This window comes from Myzus persicae, unplaced genomic scaffold (assembly GCF_001856785.1).
Source record: "Myzus persicae strain clone G006 unplaced genomic scaffold, MPER_G0061.0, whole genome shotgun sequence".
In the NCBI taxonomy this organism is placed as follows: Eukaryota; Metazoa; Arthropoda; class Insecta; order Hemiptera; family Aphididae; genus Myzus; species Myzus persicae.
Window position 1 is genome coordinate 1 of NW_019104127.1, and position 22,086 is coordinate 22,086.

At 30.5% G+C, this 22,086-nt stretch overlaps 2 protein-coding genes and 1 long non-coding RNA gene across 4 annotated transcripts; 2 read left to right on the forward strand and 1 right to left on the reverse strand.

The window, feature by feature from the left end:
- Nucleotides 1-3,176: 3,176 nt before the first annotated feature.
- Nucleotides 3,177-7,796, forward strand: LOC111039031 (acetylcholine receptor subunit alpha-like 1). Its single transcript, XM_022322309.1, has 10 exons — nt 3,177-3,291; nt 3,411-3,555; nt 4,465-4,613; nt 4,702-4,746; nt 4,905-5,014; nt 6,080-6,287; nt 6,397-6,568; nt 6,891-7,046; nt 7,198-7,352; nt 7,476-7,796. Exons 2-10 carry the CDS (start codon nt 3,489-3,491, stop codon nt 7,635-7,637), a joined length of 1,224 nt encoding a protein of 407 aa, XP_022178001.1. The 5' UTR covers nt 3,177-3,291; nt 3,411-3,488; the 3' UTR covers nt 7,638-7,796.
- A 3,839-nt stretch (nt 7,797-11,635) lies between these two features.
- On the forward strand, nt 11,636-20,174 carry LOC111039026 (acetylcholine receptor subunit alpha-like 1). Of its 2 annotated transcripts, none has more exons than XM_022322305.1 (9): nt 11,636-11,838; nt 13,477-13,625; nt 13,703-13,747; nt 14,376-14,485; nt 14,584-14,797; nt 16,752-16,923; nt 18,870-19,025; nt 19,629-19,783; nt 19,926-20,174. In XM_022322305.1, exons 1-9 carry the CDS (start codon nt 11,757-11,759, stop codon nt 20,085-20,087), a joined length of 1,245 nt encoding a protein of 414 aa, XP_022177997.1. In that variant the 5' UTR covers nt 11,636-11,756; the 3' UTR covers nt 20,088-20,174. The 2 variants fall into 2 exon arrangements, with proteins under 2 accessions (XP_022177997.1, XP_022177998.1); XM_022322306.1 differs by having other exon boundaries at nt 11,710-11,838; nt 13,482-13,625.
- On the reverse strand, nt 19,930-20,851 carry LOC111039027. The gene is made up of 2 exons (XR_002605064.1): nt 20,232-20,851; nt 19,930-20,102 (listed from the first exon to the last, which is right to left on the reverse strand). It is a non-coding gene; the product is annotated as an uncharacterized LOC111039027 (long non-coding RNA).
- Between the last annotated feature and the right edge of the window lie 1,235 nt (nt 20,852-22,086).

The window sequence follows — 22,086 nt, forward strand, 5'->3', positions numbered from 1 at the left end:
TTAGATAACACTTTTTGTTTCAAATATACATTTAAAAACAAAATGTTCTATCGATGTATCCAAGACGTTGTTTGGATAAGGGTCACATAGAACCTTTTGTTTCTGGTAACTTTTTAAATATGGGATCGATTAAATTTTTTCTAAGACTAAAAGATAGAGAAAAATAAATCTTGACTGAACAGATAAAAAAACCATTTTTGAAATTTTTTGATATAGAACTCTTTGATTCCAAGCCCGCGTAATACCTAAATTATATTTAATTAATGTATACCTACCGGCTACCACTTAAGATTTGGTTACAATCAGAGATGTGAAAAAAACTACAATCATTTCAACTTTAAAGTATAAATAGATAAGTACTTATAAATTATAATACCTACGGATGGTATTGGGTAAATAATACTAAATAATAAATATCAATGATTCGCAACTCATTAAATACCAAACGAAAATATCTTTATCGAGCTTCTAATAAAACTGTTCTTGGGTATGTGTTTTCAATATGTTTTGGTTACTGCATTAATATTGTTATAGGAAATTTATATTGAATTTTCATGAATTTTTACTTACAATTATAACTTATGAAAACTGGTATTGAGTAAATATTCCTGGTATTTTTAACCCCCAAAGTACCAACTAAATCCAATTTGTTACTAGAAACCAGCTTCAAAGTTGAAGATTGAAACATTTTTACTACTCGAAAAGATAACACAACCTATGAAGACACAAAAAAGGCTAGCATATCATAATAATGATGCTCTGTTATGAGTTCCGGTCAATTTAAAAAATTTACATTTTTTTCAAGAATCTTCCAATATCGTGTTGATAGTAATATTTTTTTTACCAACATTTAAACTAAATAAATATGTATCATAATTTAAAAATGAATCAGTGATTAATTGAAAACTATTGTTTAAGTGATTTGAAAAATAATAATTATTATCATTCAAGGTTAGTACATATCGTACGCAGAATTGTCTATTTGTATGCACAAAATTGTGGTTATAACAAATTTGAAACAACCAACAAAATATTTAGAATTAAAAAAACTTGTTTATTACATTAGATCCTAATATTAATAGTCAAATTTTATGTTCAATGTAAAATTTAGTTTGATTATAATTTATAATTTGTATGGATAGTATTATAATATCTGTATAAGTGCTTCATATTTTACAACCTGAAAAAATTCTTCGAAAGTAACGTGGTTAAATAATTAAGTTAGCGTCTTATCAGCTGTTTTTATAATGTTATAATTTAGTTTTAAATATAAAAACTACTTAGGTTATGAAATATTTATTTTAATTAATACTTTGCTTAAATCAGTTCGTGATTGTATTATATATAACGAAATAATTACTTTATTATGCATATTACACGAAAGTCTATTTGGGCAAAATTTTTCAATTAATACCTATAGGTACCAGCAGATTTGACAAAATATGTTGTCCACAGAGTCGCAAAAGTGTATAGGCACTGCCACCCACATTGAGGCCCAAGGGGTCCTCAATAATCGAGTTCAATAATTATTATCCCTGGTTAGTTTAAGGGGCCCCTTCATAAAGTTTCACCCTCGGGCCCGATAAGCTCCTGAATAGGTATTTAATATGACAAGTTTTCAAAGGAACAATATATTATAGCGTATTTCGTGGCCTGCAATAAGGTATGTGCGATGTTCGGACTTCCACTTTTGGTGGACCATAGTTTTAAGTATTGACGTTCAGTATGTATGTCAGTGGCTTAGACAAGAGAACCAAGGAGACTTACGCTTGCAGCTCCTTCTCACATATCTCGAGAAAATGCATTCAGTGGTCTGTGAACATATCGGTGTAAAAAGTAATTCGTACGAAGATTGTGATGAAAAAGTCTAAAGTGTCATGTATACCCACCGTATCAGCATATCAAATTTATGTTGAACATCAGCGCAATTTCTTTCAGACCATACACGTAAGCAAACCCTTTAGCTATAAACTATTGCGGCAGTCATAGTAAAAATATCTTCATTAATTATGCATACCGATACGGTAAACTGTATACATACTATAGTACTAGTATGTACGTATGTATAGTAATATAGTATACGTACCACGCAGCTGATGTGACCGTGGACAATAAAGTAAGTATACAATTTTATTCGCCCGGGGTTACATCGTACATGGGAATGATGATGAAAACAAAATGATTAAGTCATATTGAAATTTGGAACGTATATTATATACAAGACGTATGCAACAACATTCTATTTGAACATTCAACAGTAATTGAATACTATATATGTAGATACTATATGAATTGATAGCAATATAAAAAATAAACAGTATATATACGTACAATTATTATTGGACATATTTTGTATGTATACGTATATATACATAGGTACAAACGATAATTTCGTTTGTTTTGGAGGCAGTTATACTTGAGTAATTATGAAGTAAAATTGAAATGAAATTAATAAAAAAAAAACTATTATTTCATGAGGTTGGCCTATTGGTCAACGGTGAAGTATATGATTTTACCGATATTTCAACAATCCATATATATTATGCTCGAATTACGTACAAGAAATGTTTTCATTGTTTCCCGGTGAATTTAACACGACTTTATATTCAATGAAAAAGAGTCATAGCAGATAATGAGACAATGCATCTTAGAATAGGGACAAATAATTATATTTTAATAAAATATTTTTTTTACAAATTAAAAAATTCGAATGTAATATTATAATGCATATATTTGTCAATGTTTTTTGGTTTAATTTTCGATCAACCCGCGTAGTTAAATCCAGTCCAATGACCAAGTATACAATTTTCAAACAACCGATTTTCAATTAGTACTTCCTAAAAAAATTTAGGGTAAAAGTAGAGCGTTAAATATTTTAAACAATAAATTTAGAAGCAAAGCACTAAATTTTTTTAAGAAAGTAGATATAGGGATACCAAGCTACTTTTCTGGGGGGAGTAGCTGCAGCGTTAACATGCTACGCTACAAAAAAACAGTAGCATCCCGACCATTGGGTTAAATACAAATGTTTGCCACTGCATGTCTATCGCGCAAGTCAACACAAATGGGACATGCCTACGCACATTATCATATTATGATAGACTTATTGTTAGTTATGCTGGCACAGATATTATATTGTGTATAGCAGAATCACTACATACTATTATCAGACACAATAATATGCATATCTGCATGTCTAATAAAAATAAAAAAATCAACGAGTGCGTACACGAACTTTTACGATGATTGGGTTTAATTGAAATACATATTATATTTATATAAGTACAATAGGTATGATATGTACAATATCCTGTGTTCGAATTTAATAATTTAGATTTATGTACAAAACGTCTATAGTAGACTAGCTTATAAATCTGAACGCTGTACCTCATTTCAAGATCATTTTGCAGGTTCGACACCGTTGAATAAGGTCCACCGAGTATTTTCCGTCACTGTTTCTAGTGCCAATATTGCCACCAGACATCACGATGGACGGTCTACGGTCGGGATTGTTCCTGATCTTTTTGGCCGGGTACTGTGCGGCCGGTGACACAAGTAAATCAACAAAATAAAAAACATTATAAAATTATATTGCACTGCGTTATAGACTTTCGGAAAACTAAAAAAATGCGGCACACGACCGATGAGTTAAATTTGTCCAAGTGGTGTGCGATTTGGTGTGTTCGGCCGTTACGTCAGTCTCAGCTCAGTCCGATGTACTGTAGCTGAGGTCGAAAAAATGCCAACAATCATACCCACGACTAAATTATAGTCTGTCCGACGAGAGACACGACGCAGCTAGACGAAAATCGGTTCTTTTGCAGATCCCCTGCATGCGACACAGCCTGCAGTGAAATCGATCTCGGTGGCAGGGGATGTGTTGAATCGGAGTGTCATCTCGCTGGACAGAGTAAACTCGCCGAAGGTTTTTAAAATATTTTCAAATGGAGACTTTTATCAGGGAAAAAATTTAACGATCGTCGTCCAAGCGCGACCTACCACGATTTCGCTGGACGCAAAGTCTTATCAAATAATAATATTATGCATAGGAATCATTTTGATTTGAAATTTCTTTAATTTATTCGTAAAAATTGGAACAGTATAAATCCGCTACAATAGACCTTCATCGAGCGCTTCTATTACAGGCTGTATAACATTATAATTCAGACAAATTTTAAGTAGAGAATCATTAAATTTAGAGAAATTGAATCCCGAAACAAGTATCGCATACAGTGCAAGTATCGGTTAAATGTTAGAGCAATATTCACTGAATATTAGATTTTTAACAATCAAAAACTTATTCTTAACTTGAACCCTATTTGTGCCCAAGAAAATAAAATATTACTTTAATTCACATCATAAATTTCAATTTAAAAAAGGTTTAAAAACTTTTTGCGGACAATGTACATAAATAACTTCATTATAATAATAATTATGATGTCTCTAATAAAATATGATCAACAGCTAACTCAAGACTACCAGACGAAAACATCACGGCTGGACACGAGTTGAGAAAACAGCTGTTAAAAAATTACGATAAAGTAGTAGTGCCCGCTACAAGTAAAAAACGCGTTCCCATGAAAGTTAACACTGTATTCAACAGCGTGGAATTGGTTAAGTTCATACTTAAGTGTACATACAGTTATTCTCCCAAAACTGTACCTAACTAATACAGTTTTGATTTTGGTTGAAATTTCACAGAATTACGAATCGTCTCATATGATCATTTACGCCTGGTTAAAAGTGGTAAGTAGCTTATCATGACACCTTTAATGAGGGATAGAGGTATTATGTTATAACTTATAATGTTAGGTTTTATGAAGCTCATAGCTCTAATTTATATTATGTTTATCATCCCGAAACTCGGATGTATAATCAGTGAAGTAATGCACTCTGTTCTGCAGACGTGGATTGACGATCGACTGACATGGAACCCGAACGATTACGATCAAGTCAATTACATCACTTTCGAACACTTCGAAATTTGGCATCCAGACCTCATGGCCTACAACAAGTATAATATGTCCAAATATCCAATAAACAGCTCGGATTTTACAGCACTAAAGATTACTTAAATTTGCACCATATATGTAGGCACAATTTGGGAGCTGGGCTTGGAGGGCTTATTAGAGCCAGTCCGATATTAAAATTAGACTATCCAAAAAAGTATGCGAAAATCCAGTGATAATTTCTAAAAAAATATAAGAATTATGAGTTCCTATGAAAAAATTACTTTAAACTTAAAATAATTTTTACAAATTCAATATTTAAATAACCTTTTTTTATTTCCAAACATTTTGTACGAACATTCACCCGTTGGTACCAGGACTCTACCTACTAATAAAACAATAAACGATATGGAAAAACACAATAATTTACACACACAACTATCCTTATACCATATACTGGAAAACAGCATCGAACAAGTAAACGTTTTACTACGTTGTTTATACGTGCCTACTTAAAAAAAATGCATGATTTATTCATAGTTATTATTTTCTATAAATATTATATAGATTGTATAAAATGCAATCTTGGGTTCAAACGAATAAAAATTTAATGTTAAGTTAATTTTAACTATGAAATTTAATTTTTAATTTAACGAATTTCATTGATATACGCTTATATAAGCTATAACGAGTTTTTTTTAATTAAATCCAATTTATGTTGATTTATAAATAATTAAATAATAAATATAATGAAATTGTCACTGATGATGCATATTGTATAAACATTTACTTTTTATAAATCATATAACTAACTATTAATATATATTTTTTAAACAAATTCAGCATGTTAGTAAGTTAATTGTAAGTTAACTTAACTGGGTTTGAAAAAAGTTACTATAACTATTAACTTTAAACTTTTTAAAATGTTTTCCATCAACTTAACTTAACTCAATCAAAAATTATCATTTACTTGTCCAGGTTTTTTTAAAAATGGGCAAATAAATTTCACAAAACCAAAAGATTATAATAATATTATACCTGCCAATAACCCACTCGTAATCACATTTATACGATGGTGGGACAAAATCACCTTGTTTTTTCATTGCCATATTATTATATTATGGTTCCAGTATTGAGGCCAACACCATAGTGGACGGAAACACCCGGAGCATCGTGTTCAACACTGGAGACGTCTTGTGGGTACAGCCCGTGCAATACAGGATATACTGTAGAGCTGACATGACCCATTGGCCTTACGATACGCAGACCGGAATGTTAAAAATCGGATCGTGGGTGTACAGCACGAACTCGATAAATATGACGGACACCGCGCACGAGGTCTTTCGCTCGATAATTTTCCAAATTTAGAAACCCTGCAGACGGCGCGCGGCGCCCAAATCAATGCAAGAACAGATCAAAAATGCTGGTTTGTTTTCTTTTTGTTTAGATCGAAATCCATTCACCTCAATCGGAATGGCAGATATTACGAATTTCCAGCGAGAAAATTACAAAACTCTATTCGTGCTGCCCTAACGATCCATACAGCCACGTCGAGTACAACATCACCGTCCATCGTAACTCCAATACCTATCATCCGGTGGTTTTCGTACCGGCCTTATGCAAGTGTATTTTTTTTCTCATAAAAACCAACGCATGTTGACTCCTGCGGGGTGACAATAATATAATACAAATTTAAAGTTATTACTTATTACCGAATAAGTATATTATTGGCAATACCCGTAAACTTTATTACCTATCCTATTCGGTACACTGTTACGCCATCGTCTCAACTACGTGCATGCACATCACCTATATGGCTATATTTTCGTTACCTTGAATATGAATATTATATTTTAATGCGTAAACAGGAACCTACCTGCGTAAAAATTGTTTAGGATGTACCCACATTATTATTATCAGTTTGTTTTCTCGCACACACAGGTACAGCTCTATTGAATCTACTAGTGTTTTGGCTTTCGCTAGATGACTACAGATACAAACTGATAATAAGCCTATTCAACGCTTTAATTGTTGTCGTCGTTCTACAGATTCTGTACTCGAAAATACCTCTGATACTATCCACAGTCCCATTAATATGTAAGTATAAAGTCAACGTTGCATTATTTTGTCAACATTCCAGTTGTAAATGGAAATACTTTCTCGAGAAAGAAATGTGATTGTAACTCGTTGAAAAATTAAATTGCGTTTGGTATAATAGTAAAAAAAATGTCTGTCTTATTTACTATAGCTTTATACTACACGTACAGTCTGGCACTGATAGTTTTGACAGCTATAATATCAGTGGTGGTAAAAAATATGACAATAATACGGAAACCACTCTCAAAACCAATTTCAAGCATCGTTCAATCCAAATTTATGGAATTCCTGGCAATGGAAGTGAACGTAAGACACTATAATTACTACAAACATAATACCATTGTGTGTGCGTGTATGTGTGTGTGTACAATGTAAATGATAATGACTGATTAAATTTTCATAAAAACAAATTTTGTTTGATCTTCACAGGAACCATCGTCGAGCAACCGAATTCAAAACGAAGACAAAGAAATAGATTTACAATATATAGAGTTTAACAAAAGACAGATATTTGCTAAAATAATTGATAAAATATGTTTTATTATATTTTCAATTATTTATGTTATTCTTCTATCTCGCTTTGTGTTTTAGTTGATGAAAATAATATTATATTTTTGAGTTTTTTATCGTTTACAATAGTACCTATACAATTTAGAGGAATTAAAGTACAATAACATTTAGTTATTACAATTGGGCCTGATATGTACGAACTTGAAAATATATGCTCCAGACGTTCGAGTAGAGACCTCGTAAGTTGTAATACATCTCCAGATATGTCTATATAGTATTTCATTGTTATTTTCAGAAGAATTATAATACGATTTGTAAATCAAATCTCATGATGGTTATATCAACTAATAACAATTAACAATGTAACTTGAACAATGTATAAATAGAAATATACATTTTATTTTTATGATACATATAAATTGGCATTAATTATTTAATGATTTAATGTTAAGTTGTTTTTTTTTATTAATTCGTCGGTATTTCATATATATTGTTAGCCTTTATTTGTTGTTTTCCGGTATTTTATTTTATTTTTTTTGTTTAAATCGTTTTCTGTTTTAATTACGTTTAAAAATATCAATCTTTTTTTCGTCATGTTTATATTATTATAACAATTGTATGCTTTACAGTTAAGAATGATTCAAATAGTTTGTATACTACCACCATTGCTGGTGCACACTGAATCTACATCATAACTTATAAGCTTTTAATTAATGTCCATATTTAAAATCACCAAATATTGTTTACGCATTACTACATTAATGCATAACCTCAGTAAAGTCAGTGCATTCCTATATTTAATCAATATCCAGACACCAAGTAAATAAAACAAAGGTACCCAGTGCGTATACTCTGGTCTCTTCCTCAAGTCTCAACTGTTATCGTTTTCCAAACACCTATTTCATACAGTATTTAGTATCTTGAACTATATAACTCCGGATTTATATAAAAAAATATATAAAGATAATAATATAATATGAATAGTATGTTATGAACAAGAATTTAATTTGAATAGCAATACTCTCCAAACTTAATTTACATATTTTAAATTATGCTTGAAAATTAAAATTACCTATATAAATATGTTTTAACTAAAAATCATTGCATTAAGTAGAAGTGTCTAACAAATAATAAACATAATTAGACAATTAATGGGGAATTATATTAATTATATTGCCTTGCAATGGAATAATTACACTACCTCTTCATTCTAAAATACAAATAAAAACGACAGCTCAATAATAGTTAGTTTTCTTTGTTTTTTATTAGAATTAAGGTAAGTACGTATGTGTGGCAAGGATTTCTTACTAAAACTCTAGGATGGTCACCCATAAGGAAACTAGTAACACCAGCCGGTGCCATACACGCATAGCTCATACCCAATTGAATGTAGACATCGCGTCACGCCAAGCTATACAGTTTATTTTATATGGTTATTATAAGCTATGTTATGTATTATTTTAACATAAATACTTTAGTTTAACCAAAGAATTTAAAATGTATTTTAGTAACGCCTCTTAATTCCATAAATCTTTAAAAGTTATACAACTTTTTTAATTATGATTTTTCTTACTTTTTTAATTATTTAAACAAAACTTTCTTGTATTACCAACTATATTTTCAAACATTCCAATCATTAATTAGTGTTTAAATAAAACACAAGGCCAACATTACGTGAATAATAATAATCGACTCTCTGATCGAAATAATTAATTTTAATATTCAATTTAATAATTGTAGAGAATTTTATTTTATTTGGTGTATCAAAGTAGGCTATCTGGCTATGAAATGAAGCTTAGAAATTAAGTATAATATTATATAATATGTTTAAAATCTCAAGGGAGATAAATGACAGTAATATATAGTACATATAAATAACCACATGATAACAGCACCTTAGGAAGGGCTTAGAATAGGACAGTAGGTATCGTTTAGTTTAGTAATACATTTGAATAAAACAGTATGATTTTATTTAGGTATTAGAGATAATTCTATAATAGATTATAACATTAAATTCTAACACTAACACATTACATAATTGTATTATAGGTACCTATCAAAATACACAAAATATATAATATGGAATGAATCTTCACAGAATTTAAATTTGAAATGCACTGTAAGTGAACTTCTGTAAAATTTCAATTCTGAAATGAGCCAGTATACAATCCGTATTGAAACCGACGACCGTATTCGCATTAACTATAATAACAACTGGTGTTCGTTGGTCGGACGAATCACCAGTTTTTTATTATGATAATAGAGAATTGCATTTTTCGCTGGGACTTTGTAATATTATGGTGTGTCGTTATGAATGGATGATACCTTGTAACTCTATTTGTTATTTTGGTCTTCCCGACTGTTTAGAAGATCAGTGGGAGAGGGTTTTTCTCGTGATGTGACCAATCATGCGAGGTGTTAGTGATTAGGCTACCTACCTTCTGCTGGTCTGGAGTTAGTTTTGTATTTACTATCCTAAAAAGGACTATTTTCATAAGTCGTGAATTGACGTATCGAATAGTGAGTGTATAGCGCTTTTGACCATAACAATACTATTTAATACAGGGAGGAATTGAGGTACTGTATGGGTGGATGAAAAGTAATGTTGTGATGCAAAATCGTGAGAATAAAATATAATAAAATGAGCAAATTTAAGATCTTCGCAATAACAATAAGTTATTCCTAATTATACGGCTATTTATACCTATTTTGTAATTTATCTCATATAACTGATTTTGATGATAACCAACAAAAAAACTTCATTAACTTAAAAGAAAATGTAAGTGATGAAGAAGGTATAACGTTTTTGAAAATGTACAAGGGAGTGTAGAATAAAAAAAAGTTGGTTAACAATAATCTAATATAATACACATTCAAACACAGTTATTACACTTAGAAATAACAATTACTTCTTATTATCTTTAAGCAAGTGTGTGAAAAATATAACCAACAAAATGTTTGAAATGTTGCAATATCATAAAAAAATACAATACCTACATTATATAAATTTATATTTGATGTTATTCATATAAAATTTATTTTAAATAATTTAAATAACTAAAACATAGTCTGGATGCTTATAATTAGTGTGTATTGACGTATTGTATAAAATACAATGGCCATATAAGCTCGGCCACAAAGACTGGGGAGTTTATGCCACAACTATAACTGTTATTATGATACCTTGTAAATTACAATGCACTAATTAATATCAAAATAAAACTCAACGAAAAAGATGACATGACTTGTATAATTGAAATAATATCACTAAAAAGATTATCAAGTATCTAAACAACAACAAAAAATAACACAGCGCGTCGCAAGGCCACTATTTAATGAGAAGTCTAAATTAACTGGTAAAGACATGAATATTATGCAACATTGTACAGCTACCATACAAAAATAAATTCGTTCTAACTCTTTCAATTAAAAAATATCATTCCACTATCTTTCAGCTGTCTTATTTGTAATTTTTTTTTGTTTAATAAATACTTATACTTTTGAATTTCGAGTCATAATAGTGATGTGACATTTTATCATATAAACGAACACAGCTAAAACTAATTTAAATACTTTTACTTCGAGAAAATTCTCCAAAAGTCAATAAAGTCTCTTAAATAAATCAAATAGACTTGATCTTGTTATTTTATTTCAATCATTCAACTTATGTCGAATTCAAAAAAAGTGTAATACCAATATCAATTACCTGAATTACCAATAGATGCATTTATTAAAACACAATATTATTTTGGTTCGAATTCACAACTCCCGCTTAAAATATCTTAATATTTAATACCACGACCTCAATTATATATTCTATCCATCGTATTACAATGAAAAACAATTTATGATGTGTTTGCATTTTTAATATCGTACACGCTTCCAAAATTATCCAGTAATATCTACAAGTAAGTGTCTCGAGTTGGAAATCTCTGATCTGAAGACAATGAAGACAATGCAGTCAATGGTGAAAATAAATAAAAAATATATTATGATTCCCAAGGACGACATTCTGAGTTACTCTGATCACATTTAATTGAATATCCTGTACTCAAGTGGACAGAATATAATCACGGACGTTCGTAACTAAATTGTCCAGTATTCCGCACACACACAACGTTCACACAACCGGTCAAGTTGTTTTTTACTCCTGTACTCCTGTAGATTGTTGTTGCTCGTGGTGTTTGAATTATCTTAACAATGTTGGGCACTCGTCATATTGGATTATTCATAATTATTATAGCTACACAAGCTACACCCTTGTGGGCGTTTTTTAGTACAGGTAAGGCAATGTCCATATTATAAAATCAAAATAATCAAAACATAATAAATTTGGCAAATTATACATTTTTTAAATATTTTAATGGATTATATACGAGTATAGGCATTCAAAGATATAGCTACAAAACAGTATAGAAAAACTTTGAACGCATTATTATAGCATTCAGATCAATATTGTTTCACGTAACCTATAGAAATATTATGAAAAATAAATGTTGACACTTGACTGTTCAAAATTTAAATAACTAACTCTATTAATGTACATTATTGTGTGGGCTATTTAAAATGATGTTAATAAACATATAAAGGTAAACATCCATGATTTAAAATACTTAAAAATAGTCAAATTTTCTATAATTTTATACAAATTACAATTTTCAATTTTATACAGTTTAAACTTGAAAGTATAAGAGTTATAAATGTAAGTCAATTCGGTCGGTAACTTTCAGTTATAAATTATACAGCAATTGAAGACAATAACTACTATTGGATTATTCATATTTATTATAGCTATGCAGCTCCATACTTTTTGGGTGTTTTTAGCATAGGTGAGGCAATGTCCATAGTACACAATTAAAATCAAAAGATAATTCAGAAAATTATACTTTTTTTACGATCCTTATAATCTTAAATAGATAGTATACGAGTATATCTATATAGCTACAAAACAGAATAGCAAATCTTAGAACACATTAATTTAGCATTCAGCATAATTATGATAACGTAACTAATTGAAATATTATGAAAATAAATGTTGACTGTTTAAATAATTTACTCTTTATAATTTTCATTATTGTGTGAATGTATATTATAAGGTTATGTTAATAAAAATATATATAAAGGTAATAACCTAATGATAAACATCAGTAATTGAAAATAGTTTCTAATTTTCTATATTTCTATAAAAATTAGTTTTATAATTTCTGATTTTATACAGCTTAATCTTAAAAGAATAAATGTTTAAAATATTAATCGATTCTGTCAGTAACTTACAGATATACATTTCATTGGAATAGCAAACAGTGACTACACCTCCTGAATAAATTAATACTATAATATTATGTTTGGCTGATGCAATAGTTCAATATTATTATTTATAGATTTATTGAGAATTTAAAATCAAATTGGCGAATTAATTAAACTAGTTATTTATTTTTACTATTTGTGAATACAAAAATAAGATAAGATTACAATTTATTTATGTTTACATTAGTTTAAATTGTATATAATCTCTTTACTCCCCACAAGTACCTAAATAATAAATTATTTATGTTAAAAAAAATGATTACGTAGGTACCTATATCTACTACTATAAACTAAAAAAAATTGTATTGTTCTAAAAATGTAAATAGAAACGATCCAATTTAAAGTGACCAAATATGAAAAAGTAATTTATTATTCGTATTTTGAATGTGTTACATATTTTATTGTTATTAAATATTATTTAAATATAGAAATATATCAATGTAAAATAACAATTATTTATTAAGCGTATTTGCGTATTAAGTGTTCATATTATTCTTAGCAATGGTAGTTTTTATTTGATTGTTATAAATCATTAAGTTAGTTCTATAATATTATGTACTTACAGAAATATATTATTAGGTACCTATATTAAAATTATATTTGTTATTTCAAGTCCAGCTATATAATCACAATTCAACAGTAGAACATATCCTGAGAAAAAATATTTTCAAAAACTATGACAAGATAGTGAAACCTTACGCCCCCCAAGATAAAAACTCCTTAGAAGTGAGCATGAAAATGTTGGTAAAAAGTGCAGAGTTGGTAAATATTTTTTTTTTCGTTTCAAATTAAGTGGTTAATCCTTCAATTAGTAATCACGTATATTTAATGTCTTATAGAATTATGAAAAATCTCAAATGATACTCAGCACATGGTTCATAGCGGTAAGTGTTTTTCTATTAAAGAATATCTAAATTATATTTTATCCAATATAAGATTAAACTACTTATTTTAACGGGAATATGGCTATTGAGTAAGTGGTAATATAATATGTTGTTATCGTCATATTTAAAAATTAATTAGTCTTCGATATTGTACATTTGTACCTACACCTATATACTTCATATTATGTCAAATCGATAATTCTGACTTACAAGAGATAAAAAACCTGTAAACCTGCAGGTAATGAGTAATGACCAACAACCTGTATGATGAAAATATTAAAACTTTTTGCTAGATAGGTACACATAATATTATGTTGTTTTATATTTAAATACTACCTACAATTATGATTTTATTTGCTAGTTCTACTTGCTCGACTTAGTTATTTTAACTCGCTGTTTGTTTTCATGATATGAGTGCAATTTTAAATCTACCTACTCTTATATACCTAGTGGCTAGTAATTACACTATTTATAAACTTTATGCCTTATAATATATTGGCATATACATCAGCCTAGCCAAAAAAAAAAAATAATAATATGAAAATTGTTCAATAGAGTTAAAAATAGAAAAATGTTTCCCGGAGATCAGTATATACAAAATAACAATAATGTATTAAAATTTTTGTAGAACTGGATCGACGATAGATTGACTTGGAATCCGAGCGAATACGAACACTTGAATTCCATAATAGTCGACCACCGTGAAATCTGGCACCCAGACATCATGGCATTCAACAAGTAGGTTAGGTTACATTAGAAAATTTCTTCTGTCAATCAAAGCAGAAATTTTTTTGAAAATAACAAATACACAAAAACGGATATTGCCAAACTTTCAGCGTCGACGCCAACATGGAAGACGATCGGACTCACGTCAACAGCGTAGTTAACAGAAGCGGTGGGGTGATCTGGGTTGAACCAGTTCAGTACATCATACACTGCAAGACGGACACAACGAATTGGCCTCACGACACGCAAACTGGTGTCTTGAAGCTCGGGTCATGGTTGTACTTGGGCAGAGACCTGAACCTGACCATCGACGAAGGACACGAAGTCGGTGACACCCAATTAACTATACCTATCTACGTATAACGTACATCAGTGGCGCCCAGATTGCGTTTGTAAAAATGCGACCTCGACCGAGGGGTGATGTGGTGAGAGGGGTTTCTTTGATGGGAGGTGGTCAGCTCTCCCGGGTCAATATTATGTTTACCTAAAAGAAAAATATAAACTCTCCAGGGTTAACTTTATGCTCTCTTACAACTCTCCTGAGTTGTTTTAAATGTTATTCCTATAGGTACGATGAATTAGCTTCACTACAGAGATTGTGATTCTCGTTTGAAATATTTACTATCAATTGTTACCGCTAACCTGTATTTGGAATTCAAATATTTAAATATTTTACTGCCGTCAACCAATTTTTAATTTAAATATTTAAAACGCTATCGACTTTAATGACTCGACGAGGTTTTTCGACCTTACCAACTGCGTAATACTGAAGTATTGTGGACCCTTGATTTATAAGGTCTCATCAGGGAGTACTGGCTTAGACCCGGGAGAGTTTACATGTTCTCGTCAGGTAGTACTGAAGTAGACCTGGGAGAGTTCACCATCAGCCACTTTCGGATCTTAAAAATCAGTATTTTTCTAATTCTCGTTGGTATAGACTTTGAACTGCTATTCACTGCATTTCCGACACTACACAACGCACATGTAGGACAAATGATAAAGGACTCAATTCTACTAAATAGAATGAGGACAGGGCTCAGCTATAATAAGCGACCACCAAGGAGGAATTACCCATTTGAGCCAAAAAAATTCGTTTATTTTAGGTACAGTCATTTGAGCCAAAATAAAAAAGGAAGTTTTTCTGACACTTCGTTTGCTTCAGAATTACCTGTGTTCACATTTTCATTAACAACTTAGTTTAATTTTTATATTTTTAAGACACGACGTAGTAACACTTGTAACTCATATTTATTAGTTATTTTCATAAATCTATAAATTTTAAAGTTTTGTATATTATTGCGTAGACTGACTGAAAACCAGTCTTATATCAGTTTTATTATGTTATACGATGTAGGTACTCTGTTATCGGATATCGTTATTTGTCACATCATCAAATAAAATATGCCAATCAAAACTATTGTAAGACAAAATATAATTGCAGCATATGTAAGTGTGTGGCTGTCGAAGACATAATATAAAAATATATTCATTATAGTTTATAAAAAACGTTCACTATTTACTATTATTATAATAGTTAATGATTTTTAAAAAAAATGTATAGGTACTTATTATTAATTGTTGTTTGGAAAAATAAGTATTACCTACGAGTATTATTTTTAAAAACTTTATTATTGATTAACGATTTTAAATAATTAATTGAATTTAAATTTAATATTCTTGCTTACTTAAATTTTTTTTTTAGTTTTTGTAGTGTCTTTAAAATATATGAATTGAACCAAGTCGTTAATGTAAAATGTATACAGAGGTAAATTTGGCGCAAATTCACTGTCTGAAAAAAACATACTTTTTTATTTTGGTGCAAATAAACTGTACCCAAAACAAATTCATTTTTTTAGCACAAATGAATTAATGCCCCACCAAGAAATGTTTAATTGCATGCACGTGGTACAGAAATCATAGGTGTAGATCGATGTCTTATACTCTAGTAACATTATTCGAATAATATAAAGCAAATATAGTACATAAATAAACCATCTATTGATTAAAATATAAACAAATTTTGATTTATACATACCCGGGTAGGTACCTAATATTATATTAGTCATTACAGTATTATATTCAGGTTGAGCCAAAGTAGATGGGAAGGATAATTTTAGTAAATTGAAAATAACGTGAACTCCAAAACTCTCTGGGCGCCCTCATAATCACATTATTATAGCATGATGTAGATTACCCAAATAATATATAATATAATATAATATAAAGACACCTAGTGCTTCTTAACCGAGGTCATGGTTCCATACAATATTTTTTCCAGGTAGAAATGGCCAGCTCACACTCGGAATGGGACATTACTAACGTTTCAAAGGAGAGAAACATCAGATACTATGACTGCTGTCCCGACGAACAGTATATCGACATCGAGTACAATATCACCATCCGGCGGAAGGTCCATCCCTATAAGTCAGTCCTCTATATCCCAGCGCTATGTGAGTACCCGTTTCTTGTTTTCAAGTAGACGATATGGTTGGATATATTTTGTTATTACTACGACCGATCCATATAGGAGTGAGATGATCAAATATTATGTTAAGCTATATAGCCCACCATAAATATTGTTGATGTGTAATTTTTAGGGCGTCCCTAAATTTGTTATATAGATGGACTAAGTAACTCGATCTAGGGGACTTATCCTATCCATTCACCACCCCCCTTGTAAGCTCTTGAGCAATTTAATATTTATATAAATGCACACAATGTCATAATATTCTATACACCTTATACCTACTATAATAATATGGGTGCCTACTAGCTACTCGCAACGATATTGTACTATAATTCTGTAGAGCTATTCGAATATTCGATCTCCAATAAATAGAAAACACAGCTAACGACCTTTGTTTTTTAACTTGACTTATTGTAAAATAAGTGCTTATCAAAATAAGCAGTGATTTGCGAGAGATAAACTGCATTCGTGCACAATGTTCTGTAAGCTAGTCAGCTAAATCGTTATTTTTTTCCATTCGCATTCGTAAAAACAATATTTATCTCTCATTGCAAGATTCAATTTACACGATTTCAGTAGATGTGTATGCACAGTGCTCACATAATTATACCATATATATAGTAGATTAAAAATAAGCACAGAGATAACAGTTGTACTTGGTTTGTGCTCATTTACCCAACATTTTATGTGACATAATAATATAATATGATCAGTAATTAATAGTGGACAATATTTAAGCCGCGTGTTTAAAGACACCACCCTAAGATTACTTGTCAAAATATACTCTAAAGTTAAAGGTTTTACTGATTTTAGTGCTATTATTCCATATTATTATATGTATACAATAGTTAGGTATGCATTGTATTTTATTAACATTGAACATTTAAAATACTCATTATGTTATTACCCCACATAATACTTTTAAAGATCCCTAACTAATACTCCAAACTAATACTCGTGTGTCAAAAACGTTCTATACGCCTACATATTGTCAAAATTATAGTCTATTCTCACCGATCAACAGAATGTAAATATCAATAAATAAATAATACTATCCAGTATGTAAAAATGAGTTAATTTTGTCTATAGGTTTTAACCTACCTACGTCATATCTACTATGTATTTGAATATAATACCTATAATATGTAATACTACTAATAATATATTGATCACGATAATAAATGTTCTAGGTCATTGATTTTATTATTATAATTACATTATTTCAATAATATAACGTCCTGCTAGTTTCTGTAGGTGCTTACTGCTTAATTAATATTAACTAAACTATTATTTAAAAGCGAAAATGTTTGGATATTTATTTTTTCAGACACAATAATTAGTATATGTGTTGAGAGTATAATACATTATTTTTGCACACACAAATTAATAATATATAATCACATTAATGAACTAATAATGAGAAATACATAATATTTTCATAATAAGCTTTGAATGAGCAGTTATCCATTAATCATTATTGATGCTCACGGTCAGAGTAGGTAAATAAATATGAAACCAATTGAGACTGAATTAGTAGACCATACTAACTCAACATAATATCAACCCCTCTACATATACTTCACTATATTACGAGTATACCTACCTAAAAACATAGCTCATTTGAATTCGAATTTTGAAATTTGAACACAGCCTTACGCCTACCTAAATAACGCGATATAATGAATACCTACGCAATTCACTACTATTTTGTGGGGTCATGAACTATTTTTTAAAAAAAGGTAACAACTGTGATTGTGCCTTATTGAAGTGAAAACATGCCATGATTTACCGTGACGAGAAGTTTACTTTAAGTGCCTACCTATCTGCAAATCCAATCATATGTATATAGCTTGTACTTGCGTGATTTTATAAGTCCGTATTTGGATAAACTGTCTTACCGTGTTGATACTAATTTTGTGTTTTCCACAGGCAGTATTTCGTTTAATTTACTAACATTTTGGCTCCCGTACACCGACAATCAAAGTAAATTGTTTGTGAACCTGTTCAACGCACTGTTCGTTACGTTGGCCATTATGGTCGTGTACACCAAAGTACCGATTGTTACTTCCACTGTTCCTCTGATTGGTACGTACACACTGCGATAAGTTAAATTTAAAAAATAAATACAATTACTCAAACAGGTACCTATGTGATTTGTAATAAATAATTTCATAATATTATTATTGATACACATTTTATATGATCCACCAAACAAGCTTGTCCCCATTTTCCTTCAATTTTACATTTATTCAAATTCTAACTGTAGTATATTTTATGTGGGCTTAGGGGAGACTATGTTTTAAAATTCTTAGGTAAGTACATTGATTGATATTCCATTTAAGAAGTAATCCCATGACTATGGTAGTATGGTGACACAAACTTTTTTCAAACGAGAACCCCCCTTTTTATAGTAAATTGTTATGCAGGTGGTTTTATTGAAAATGTTGATGTCTACATCGCAATTCAAATGAGTTTGCCATACAAATTTTATCATATTTATTGCACTTTTCACACCGTTTGTTTGGTATATTCCTAGTATTTTATTTATAACGCCTACTTACTTATTCTTATTATGCCTGATAACTGATAAGTATTTTTCCCGAAATATATTTTTAACGCTTCACCACATATACCGAAATGTCATTAAAACGTTTGTTAATAACGAAATTGTTTTGGTTTTTTTCTCAGTCGTTTACTACACTTACAGTTTGGGACTGATAGCCACGACCGCGGTGCTATCCATGGCCGTAAAAAGCATGTCCGCGGTGAGCAAACCACTACCGCACGGGATTACCTGGTTTCTTCATTCCGATTACTTAGTGTACTTGGGGATCGAGATAAACGTACGTAACAGCAACGACACGCAACCACGTCAATTTTAGATGTTTCTTAGATTACCTGGGATGCCCCCAGAATCCTGACAAACCAAACATTTACGACGTGAGAAATAATAATTATATTAACGATGCGTAATTGTCATTTCAGGGTTCGACGACTGATTGTCACATGCTCTGCGAATCCGAAGAGATGATCGCGCAAGCTGCCGATTTGAATGAGAGGCAGAAACTCGCCAAGGTAATCGACAGGATATGTTTCGTGGTGTTCGCATTCGTCTATTTGGTTCTTCTCTTGAGGCTCATGCCGTAGATAGACGTCGTCTCACTATAAAATACATAATATTTCTTAAACGCATCCTCTTCAATAAAGGCACTTCCTGCTCCTTATCGATTATACTTATATCAACGATTTATTTTCAAAACTATTTATACTTACCTACGATCTACCACTTACCTGCACTACAGACGAATAGTGTAGTTGGACATTGCCCTGGTCGGAAGATCAAAATTATACCAGGTGAAGTCATCGATGAGTAAGGTCTAAAAAACAGAAAGTTGGATTTGGTTTTATACATATTAATACAACTATTATATGATCTACCTATGTATATAAATAATAAAATAAAGTAATAATAATGTTCAAATTCCACATAATATACCTACTCGTATACTATGTAATTTGGTTTTAACAAAAACAATTATTATATAGATTAAGCTATAGTCCTACCTATATCGGTTAACGGATTATACTTGGAAATTATGTTATGTATTTTGTATTTATAAATATGTTATTAAGATATCACTGCTTTAAGGCAACTTGGGGGGGGGGGCTCAGGATAAAATATAAATACTTATCCCCTCACCCACAAGACAAAATCGTAAATACACCACTGCAGTGCAAGAGAGAGCATTTGCATCTCATAGAATATGTTCTTCATACATTTTACAGAGGCCAATAGGTAACCTAACCTAATCTAACCTATATTTATAGAGATAATGGCTCTGATTAAGGTTGGCTGATGGTATTTTTTTATTGCAATCAACGCAAAATTCTGCAATATTAAGCACCTGATGACTGATATATCTACCTACACCTAACCTATATGGCTATATATGTAATATTATCCATTCGCTGTATTTATTGTTACTTTGTCAGACATTGATAAAATTATAAATTTATATGACGTAGGTACCTATACTAGTTCAGTCTATAGCTGCACAACCCGACTTTGCCAATGCAAAAATGAACAAATATAAAATACGGCGCTGTGCTATATAAACAGTAGACAGTAACAATATTATATATAAGGTTTATATCAGTTTTAATATGAAGGTATGTCAGATCACTGAAAAATCGCCGTCGATGCAGAAGTTACGTAGGTAGGTACCTAACTTTGTGAACTATGATCTAACGGAGATGGCAATGGGCAATCCACCTGTGTTGTATTAGATCACAGGAGTGCTCAGGAGGGGATGATCAAACGCCCCACTTGGCGACGCCCTTGATACTACTATATAGATTATATGAAAGTCTATTTAATCAACGGAAACCCTATGTGGCTATGTCCCTAAATAATTGGTATGTAAATTAACATAAAAATTGGTATTTGACTTTCGTTAGTCAAAAGGAAACTCTTGTATGAGCCATCCAATGCCAACCTATACTCTATAGGTCTGCAGGGTTCACAAAGTGGTGGCCCGTGGACGAACTTTATCAGGCCAGGCGGACAAGAAATTTTTATTTTTTATTATTCGTTGAATGGTGATCTAAATCAAGTTGTCGTGTTATCTTTTGATTTTTCACCTATAATTTCTTTGATAAACAATATGAACATCCAATTTTGATGGCCCCAAAAACTTTCTGAATTCCTAAAGTGGCCATCCAAAAATAAGACTAGTGGCCTAGTCCATAAGCCATAGGTACAAACACGTTCATTCCTATATATTATAAATAGGTAAAAGATAGATATTATGCACATAAGCTATATACACTCGTAACAATATAAAATAAAGAAATTATTTTTTTAAATTAATAATCAATTATTATTAATCAATAGACTCCATAAATTATGAACAATAAAAAATACAGGTTCATCTTTTTACTCACGTTGGTGGTCATGTTAATTTTTATAATATAAAATATAAATATATAATAATAATTTATAGGTGGGTAACCGCCTCCGCTGGATAAATCATTTATATAATAATAATAATATATTCCTAAATTAGTGCCTGATCATTGCTGGAATTATTGTCTTGACCATTATACTAGAGGCCATGGTCTTTACTTGTTAGTTACCTATACGCCC